Genomic DNA, 9,584 nt, shown 5'->3' with positions numbered 1-9,584 from the left:
TGCATCTTTTCCTGTGTTTCTTTTTTCCTGCTGTTTTCCAGGATGGTCATAATTTGGGTTGGTTACGCTCTCGTGGCAGAATGAGGAAGCAGTTCTCTTGTCTCCCCTCTCGTTTGACTAAGACACTCATAAAAACACAGGACATCCTGTGGACTTTTAATGACACAGCACACATTGTAATCAAATGAGTCAAATAAACACTCCTAGCCATGGCATCCTATAAATATAGTGCAGGTGTTTTTTTTTCTTCTTCTTCATTTTTATGATCTATTGTGTTGTAATATTACACTGGTAAAATGCCTTTATTATTTATTCTTCTTAATAGTATTTATTCTAGTCTTCAGTGCTCAGATGCTGAGATTCAGACAAACTCGTTCATCCCAAATATAAAACTAATGAAAATAATAAACAGCAAATCTGACCCTGGTTTCCAGCAGTTTCTGGGCTTTTGATTTTGTTCCAGGAATCAGTGTGACAATTTGGTATTATTATGCCACCAGGTGGTTGATCCTTGTTATAGCTGATGAATGTATTCCAGTCAGATAAATCAGACAGAACAGACATGAAGTGCCTTGACATCATGAAAATCTCCAACCATACAGCAGGACATTCAGTCATGATTCTTTTACTTGCTCATGTTTTGTAGTGGTGTTTTAAAAAATTCATTTGAACCAGTTGGTGATTCAGAGATCCATAAAACACTGCAATTTACTGAGGAGTTATGAGCTGTGAACCAACCGGATGGGTCACATCCACTCCATCAACACAGTTACTCCTTATTTAATCCTGCTTTTGTTTTTATATGTTAATAACTTTGAATAATGACTATATGTGCATCGACAGTACATAATATACCACAAGTCTATAAGTGATTTTAAATGATGCATATAAATACTCTGTTCCACTGCAATCTAAAGTTTCAGTGTATTGTGTTATTGCAGTACTATGAAACATGTCCAGATATAAACAGTAGATAAAGAAGGATGGATTTGATACAGAGTAAAAAATGAGATGGTCTGATGAAACAGCAGGTCATTTATGATTTATGGCCATATTAAATCAGAGTAAGACGATACTATATGTCTTTTTGTGTCATCTCCCCACAACAGAGAGCCTCGTGTGAAATGTACGCAGTAAATCTCCAACAGTGAATTGATACAAGATGAAATTTACAGTGTGCACTGGAATCTCCTTGTGTGCTTAGACAGCTGAAATATATCTGGATGTACGTGAGCGACTAGTTGACACGTTGTCATAATAATCTACTGCTTGTTCACGTGATGTGGGCACTTCATTTTGGTTTGAATGGCTTGCATAACACCTGGTTTCATACCAGCTTTTGGACACTGCAGTTGCTGTGATACACAGGTCATGCACTCTCCCTCCCTCCTGCTGCTGCGCCCTTTAGACATGATTAACTATATTCTGCTTTTTTCCCATTCCCATCTGTAGCATCTCCCCCTGTGCTGACGCATAAACCTCAACTCTTCCTCTCACTTTTCCATGCTGACATTCCCATCTTCTCTGACGGTCAGTACTATTTGTATCCGACTGAAGTTTGTGGGCCATGTAGTGGCCTATTGTTTCCGAGATGCTGTAAGTAAACTGCTGCCTATTTTCTGCTGATGAGAGGTGGACTGCACAAGCTGAAGACGGGGCTGGCTGTGATCAGGGCTGTAAATTCAGGTTGGGAGGGTGAGATCCTGTAAGATGAAACCTCTCTTTCTGCCAGTATCAGCACACGACTCCACAGAGACAAGAGAGAAGAAGCAGGCAGTAAATCCATTGGAGTTCACTGATAGCGCTGTTTGCACAGCCACCGCCGCTTCCTTTGATCAAATCGCCGGGGGAGCAGGGGGTCGTGTGTCGCTGCCAAAGGTCAGCTATATATTACACTCCTAAAAGTGATTACTGAAATTCTTAACTGAAACCATTCTGCTGCCAGGGTGTGCCAGAAGCCCCTGCGGCGGTGTCTGGGCCGCTCGGGGGCCTCTCTACAGCCCTGTTCGGCACACAAATCCTCTCCGCTTGTGTTTTTTATCATCTGAGGAGGGTCTGAGCGAGGTCCACATGGAAACATGTGCTATCCGATTGCAGCATCAGCGGGCAAGCGCTGGGAGTGTCTGTGGCTCAGGCCTCACAGTCAGGAAATATAAATGTGTACCGCACTTCAAAGGGAGAAACTGCAAATTAAGGCAAGCCAAAGAACAAGACAGTGAGTGCCTTAGTATCTGTAATAACATATACATGCCTGAGGGCTTATGTTTCAATCTTGTGTTGGTCAAACCTCACAACAGCTCTCAGATTTTAGAGACCGGGTAAAAAATGGTTTCAGTGGATGGAATCATTATGGTACACACGGCACCTGAGAAAATTATATTGACTGTAGCACCCAGCATCAATAAAGCAGTGGAAAGTTTGACTCCTTTATGGTTTAACTGAGGGCTTTTAGTGATTAGACGATAGAATGGGTCACATGGTGCTGGCCTGCACAGCCTGACTTTTAGGTGTAGAAGTCTCATACAGAATTACACAAACAGTCCAACTTCATTTGATTCAATTCTAGATGTTCTCATAAACAGCATCCTCTCTGTCACTGCTGCAGAGTTAAGACGCTGCCATGTTGGGGCTAAACAAGAGAAATGTGACTTCATGCTCAATGAAACTTAATACACATTTGCTGATCATTACCTAACATTGCCATGTGTTAACTTTGGCAGACCTCTGCTTGGCTCTTAAATTAAAAGGGATGATGTATTTCCTCTTATTTGTTATTTGCACTCAGCTACCGAGAGTGAGTTTGTGGCAGAGAGAGAGTGAGTTAGAGAAGGAGAGAGAGCGAAAAAGGTGTCTGTGTGACCAGCTGGTACATGCCAGAAATAACAGAGCAAACCGTGCTCTAGAGTCTCATTAGCTTGTGGAAAACTGTTCCCTTGAGTTGCAACAGGGTGTAAATATACATTTAAAACTTCTCAGACTTGAGCACATTTTATGCCAAATTTTCCTACTCTCTGAAAAGGGGATGAGAGAGACACACCATAAACTATGAGCTGAAAACCCATGTTGCACATCCTGTAAAGTTAGTCGCTATAAGTCAAAGTGAATTAATGGAAAGCTGCATACTAACTGAGAAGTATTTCTAGTGTTTTAGACAGAGGATATATTTCAGCATGCTTAGTTTATCCTGAAAATAAATTTACTCTGTCTTCAGTTTTGTTCATGATAGACTTACAAAAAACCAAATCTTTGAGACAGGATAAATGCATGTGTTTGTATTGAAATATAAAAACTAGGGTTAATTAATGTAATTACAAAAATAAATAAAATAAATTGATTTTGATATTCCAAAAAAGCAAAACCATAAAAAAAAAGGTATAACGTTTTTGCATATATTTGTCTTTCCTCAAGAGACTGTTAGATACCAGCATCCAACTCAGTACATGCAAAAGCAGCCCACTCCAAATAGTTTTGTCACTGCTCTGAATTGCTAAGCACTTGAGATCTTATGAGGCACTAGGCTTCATCAGCAGAACCTCACTATTAGAAAAAAATACATTCGTTAAAGATTCTCCTTCAAGGTTCTCACTGACTGATCGGATTGAAAAGTGTCCAACATCAAGAAAATCAAGGTTGTTCCACGCTTCTACCTTTTTAAAAATTATTGTGACCAATGTTGTCCCAGGAACAATAAATGTCTTAGAAATTGTTTTATATCCTTGCTTAGATTTCTGCCTGCCATAATAGGATCATGGAAATTCACGAGTTTCCTGGACTTTATGGCATAGCTTTTGTCTTGACAATGCAGTTTAAATTGTGTGCTCTTATAGAGCTTTGTTTATACCCTTTTGAGCCAATGTCTAAACAACTGGAATTACATCAGGTGAACTCAAATTGGATTCTAGGCTCTCTCTAAGATAATTAAGGCAAACAGGTTTCACTTGACCACAATCAATCTTGTGTGTGTGTGTGTGTGTGTGTGTGTGTGTATATATGTATATATACACAAACACACACAGAACTACGTGTAAGAACAGAAATTAAATATTTCATCCTTTTTCAGCTATAGAAACCATATTTTAACCTTACCTTATATTATTATACTTACATAAGCCATGTAATTTTATTTGTAACACTTTTTTCTTTTTCTGCGGTGCTTCATGCAACAAAGCACTCAACAGCATTCAGTTACAAAAATGAATAAACTTTATTGTTGGAACAACAAAATCATTCACCAGACTTTTTATTTTTCCAATAGGCAGTACACATACAGATTTAAAAAAAAAAAAAAAAAAAGAATTAAAAAAAAAAAGAAATGAATGAACAAAGAAATGATCAATTTTACAGCTAGTGTGGCATTTTAGTTGGCTGAGAGTCTAGTATCATGTGCATCATGTAGAATGTTGGGCTAAAAAGGCCCTTATTCTCTGTAGAAGCTCCTTCTTTACACTGTCAGGCACGAGCGCTAAGAAAAAGACAGGATGTATTAAAACCACTTAGAAACTGCTGTGAGTTTATAGAAAATAAAAAGCAGAAGTCTACCTCTTCCTTTAGGAGTGACTCCAGCCACCAAATCTTCTACAGTGACATTCTCAATCCCCTTTTCCTTGATGACTTCTGCAAAAAACAGTTTTGATGTAAATACAAGGAGTCAGAAATCAGTTATGATATATGAGAAGTCTCAAAGACATGTAGAACTAGGTCAAGCGCAGGTTGCATAATGAGTCATATTCACGCTGAAGTGATATCACTCTGGTGGGAGATCTCATTTAATTTTTTTTATTAAGACAGCATTGATTTTCTTCACAGTATCAGAGTTCTAAACTTCAGAATGATTACAGCACCAGACAACTCCTGATCATAACTATTATGATCTATATCCAATGGCCATTACAGATGACAGTAATCTGTGTGGACTTCCCAGCATATAATAATAAAAGTCATCACTCCATAAGTCCCTCCAGAACCTGCTCTTACCTTTACAATGTGCTTTTAACTGATCTCTCCAGCCACACTCGATGAGCTTGGCTCTGAGCAGTTCCTTTAAGCTGCAAAGGAAATGATGAAAAGATAACGTTTTATGTCCAGGAAATATGTCTGGCTCCAAAACAAAGCCAAGTTAGCTGCGTAAATAACAATAACTTACCGCTCCCTCTCTCCCATTTCGATCAACTTCTGGTTAATTGCAGCCCTCATCTGTAACTCTTTACTCATCACTCAGCCTGAAGGACGTTAAGTTTTAGTTAAAAACAAACACAAAATTACAAACATGGCACGCCAAGTAGCTGCTAATATTAGCCAAGACACTTTCTAATGTCAGAAATTAACTAACAAACATACAACTACGAGGGAAAAAAATAAAAATCCATTTTACAAAGTGCAGTTTATCATCATATCACGTTTTTATGTTTGGTAAATTATCTAAATGCTACAATACCACAACAAATGGGTTAGCTAACGTTATTATTGTAGCATGTATGCTAGCTAACGCGATGTATGCTAGCTTACAATTATTGGCGCAAATTTAAAACATGACACACCGAAAAGGGAAAACATACACAAACTGTGATGTCGGAATGTCGCTGTATTATACGGCTGCAGAAATGCTATACTGCTGTTCTGCTATACGGCTGCAGAAATGAACATAATGTTTTCATTAAATGATCCTACAGCCCCTTGTGGCCAACGGACCCTACCTTATTTGGGTCCCCATGAAACACGCAGGTAAGAAGAAAGGTTCCTCCTTACATGAGCTGTGGGTGTGGAAGAAAAACTAGGTATTGTAATTAATAAAGAACATTAAGTAAATACATACCGTACCTATATGCGTACTTGGATCATTTAAATAATTATATGCTGTTTATTTATTTAGTACTTAGAAGTAGACTTTAGCCTTATTGTTTCCTGGAAATGTGCCCCCTGGTTTATTCCAGCTTTATACCAATGTATGAGTATTTAGTAGCTTAGTGTTCTTCCTATTGTACAAGACACTGATTATTAATATGAACAAAAACGCTTCTCACATATACAGGAGAAAAAATGCTTTCAATTGTTAACTTGTTAATCATGAAACCATGTGATGGCAGTATTGCTTCAACTTGGAAAAAAGGTGCAGAGAAACACAGGGTTTAGTCCTGACTGTTTGGCCCTAAAGAAATCTATGTATAATGTATATATATATATATATATATATATATATATATATATATATATATATATATATATATATATATATATAGGTGTGGTGAATAATATCCTTTTAACGCAGTAGGCCATGTTTCTTGTTCTTCTAATTACACAACGTTCCTACTAGTTTTGCTGCCAAATTCAGTAGTTAATAAATTATGCTTTAAGATATATAAGTGAATAATAAGCTACAAATATGTTTGTCTTTGATTAATTCTATATTTCTATAATTAAGACAGTTAGCAGTAAGGCCCTCTCTTTTCTATGTTATGCTTATCTCATTAATCATGTACATTTTTTCACACATATATTCTTGATTTGTTTTTATCAGCCACCATATACTGCATATATTGTCCTGTTTTGTGGTATAGCCACCCTTCCACAACAAAACCTGTAATTTTAAAAATGATGTGTAGACTTTTTATAACCACTATATATAAAGTACTTTGCAAAGGATGCAAAGAATTCATATAAACATATAATATAAAGAGCATTAAGCAGTATTAAATTAAGCTAAACACAGTCAATATTTCATGTAACAACCCATTGGAAAAAAATGTTTTATAAGGTTTTATAAGGAAATTGTCAGGTAAAGAGAGCAACCCATAACTTCGAGCGAAAGTGGAGAAATTGCATATAAGGACAGTATGTCCAGCTATAGACAGGCTCTAAAGGCTGCTAGGGCTGAGCACCTGAGCAAACTCATAGAAAATAACCAAAACGATCGCATGTTCTTATTTAGCACAATGGCTAGATTAACAAAAAAACAGCGATCCGAACACACTATTCCATCCCAGTTCAGTATGAGATTCTTCACTGATAAAATTGAAATTATCAATTGAAATTATGTTCAACCCATGAGAGCATCTCGTGACCCAGTCTCACCTAAAGCACTACACTCACAACTACAGTGCTCACCAGGACAAGAAAATATGATCATATAACCCCAATTCTATCATCTTTACACTGGCTACCTGTTAGGTTTAGAATTGATTACAAACTGCTGCCCCTTACGTACACGGCTCTTAATGGTTTAGCTCCCATGTATCTAACTAGTCTTCTAACACGTTACAATCCTTCACACTCTCTGAGATCACAAAACTCAGAACTTCTGGTAGTTCCCAGAATATCAAAGTCTACTAAAGGCAGTAGAGCGTTTTCGTATTTAGCTCCCAAACTTTGCAATAGTCTTCCTAATAGTGTTCGGGGCTCAGACACACTTTCCCCAGTTAAATTGTAGATTAAAACTCATCTCTTTAGTCAGGTATATACATAATACTTCCCATAATCTTGTGCTTTAATACATCTGACCAAATGCACATTATCATCTAGTGCTTGCTAATATTATGAACAGCAGCTACATTAATCCCTCAGCACTGCTTCTCTCTTTCTACCCATCCCGAGGCATCCAGCAATTGTACCAGCTCCAGTAGATTTTGGACCTCCACTGAGATGAAGCCGACTCTCTGAGGATCCTGAGGCACCTAGAGATTCCCGCTCCAGTTGGACTCTGCTATACTAAAGAGGAGATGCCAACTCCTCTTTAAGGACAACAACCTCCTCATCAATACAACATTTGTTGGACTGTATGCAGTCATGGCCAAAAGTGTTGGCACCCCAGAAAACAAAAAAGTATTGCAATTACACATGTTTTGCTATACACATGTTTATTTTTTTGTGTGTATTAAACACAAAAAAAACAGAGAAAAAAGCAAATTTAACATAATTTCACACAAAACAGCAAAAATGGGCTGGACAAAATTATTGGCACTCTTAACTTAATATTTGGTTGCACACCCTTACGAAAAAAAATTACTGAAATCAATCGCTTCCTATAACCATCAATAAGCTTCTTACACCTCTCTCCTTGGACCACTATTCCTTTGCAAACTGCTTCAGGACTCTCATAATGGAAGGGCACCTTTTCCCAACAGCAATTTTAAGATCTCTCCACAGGTGTTCAATGGGATTTAGATCTGGACTCGTTGCTGGCCACTTTAGAACTCTCCAGCGCTTTTTTCCATCCATTTCTGGGTGATTTTTGAAGAACTTCTCTCCTTTTTATTTAATTTCAGGTGTGATTTTTATATTGCCCACACCTGTTACTTGCCCCAGGTGAGTCTAATGGAGCATCACATGCTTGAAACAAACTTATATATCCACAATTTTGAAAGGGTGCCAATAATTTTGCCCAGCCAATTTTTGGAGTTTTGTGTGAAATTATGTGAAATTTGCTTTTTCCTCTGTTTTTTTTTTTTTTTTTGTGTTGTTTCAATACACACAAAGGAAATAAACATCTGTATAGCAAAACGTGTAATTGCAATACTTTTCTGTGAGAAATACTTTTCTGTGAGAAACATTTCAACACTTTTGGCCATGACTGTATTTATAATCACACTCTCCAGTGTCACCCATATGAGGTCCCCTTTGAGTCCTGGTTCCTCTCAAGGTTTCTTCCTCTACCATTCAGGGGAGTTTTTCCTCGCCACGGTCACCTGAATCACCTCAGACTTGCTCATTGGGGATAAATACAAACACATTTAGACATATCTAATATTAATCTTGAATTTTGTATTATATTCATCTTTATGTTATTATAAAGAATAACATAAAGTTGAATATAATACAAAATTCAAGATTAATATTAGATATGTTTAAATGTGTTTTGTATTATATTAATCTTTATGTTATTCTTTATAACAACCTTTTGTTCTATGTTTATGCTCCGTAAAGCTACTTTGAGACAATGCGAATTGTAAAAAGCGCTATACAAATACATTTGAATTGAATTGAATTGAAATAATTTTACTAAGCAGTTCCTCTGGAGGCTCTGTCTTTCTTCTGCCTTTGCTTGTAGATTGTAGCGTCCTATCTATCTATCTATCTATCTATCTATCTATCTATCTATCTATCTATCTATCTATCTATCTATCTATCTATCTATCTATCTACAGTGTATCTATCTATCTATCTATCTATCTATCTATCTATCTATCTATCTATCTATCTATCTATCTATCTTTCTTTCTTTCTTTCATATTTTTTTATTTTTTTATTTGTTATTTTTTAATTTTTTTAATAAAAAGTGGTGACGTGTTGTTATTATGTTATTTTGTGTTGCGTTAAATATTACTCCTTTTTACTAACATGCTAATTTTTATTTTTTGGAAAAATTAACAATTGGAAATCAAAAATAATTTTTCTTCTGACTCAATAATGAATACATCATACAATATTCTATGAAAGGATTTTTTAATTATAAAAAATAGGGTTCTTAGGACTTTTAATTTGTATTGTATATAATTTCCTAGTAACCACAAACATTCCTTAACTATCTTAACTACATCCACATTACACCTAAATGGGGGAAACTCCATCATGCCATACTATACCCAGTGACC

General features: G+C 36.5%; 1 protein-coding gene across 1 annotated transcript; it reads right to left on the bottom strand.

Moving 5' to 3' along the window:
* Positions 1 to 4,185: 4,185 nt before the first annotated feature.
* On the bottom strand, positions 4,186 to 5,703 carry eny2 (ENY2 transcription and export complex 2 subunit). The gene is made up of 5 exons (XM_060869196.1): positions 5,556 to 5,703; positions 5,144 to 5,219; positions 4,975 to 5,045; positions 4,540 to 4,614; positions 4,186 to 4,462 (listed from the first exon to the last, which is right to left on the bottom strand). The coding sequence occupies exons 2-5, from the start codon at positions 5,209 to 5,211 to the stop codon at positions 4,389 to 4,391; spliced, it is 288 nt and encodes a 95-aa protein (XP_060725179.1). The 5' UTR covers positions 5,212 to 5,219; positions 5,556 to 5,703; the 3' UTR covers positions 4,186 to 4,388.
* Positions 5,704 to 9,584: the final 3,881 nt, after the last annotated feature.

Source organism: Tachysurus vachellii, chromosome 5, assembly GCF_030014155.1.
Source record: "Tachysurus vachellii isolate PV-2020 chromosome 5, HZAU_Pvac_v1, whole genome shotgun sequence".
Lineage (NCBI taxonomy): Eukaryota > Metazoa > Chordata > Actinopteri > Siluriformes > Bagridae > Tachysurus > Tachysurus vachellii.
The sequence above is the reverse complement of the archived record's forward strand: the minus strand, read 5'-3'. Positions and strand labels throughout refer to the sequence as shown.

What these genes read in the sequence shown, in the direction of transcription:
- eny2 (XM_060869196.1), bottom strand. Translation starts at nt 5,211, where the DNA reads ATGAGTAAAGAGTTACAGATGAGGGCTGCAATTAACCAGAAGTTGATC. An exon ending in GAAATGGGAGAGAGGGAGCG is followed by an intron (nt 5,046 to 5,143) that starts GTAAGTTATTGT and finishes TTTCCTTTGCAG; the next exon opens with CTTAAAGGAACTGCTCAGAG. An exon ending in GTTAAAAGCACATTGTAAAG is followed by an intron (nt 4,615 to 4,974) that starts GTAAGAGCAGGT and finishes TGTTTTTTGCAG; the next exon opens with AAGTCATCAAGGAAAAGGGG.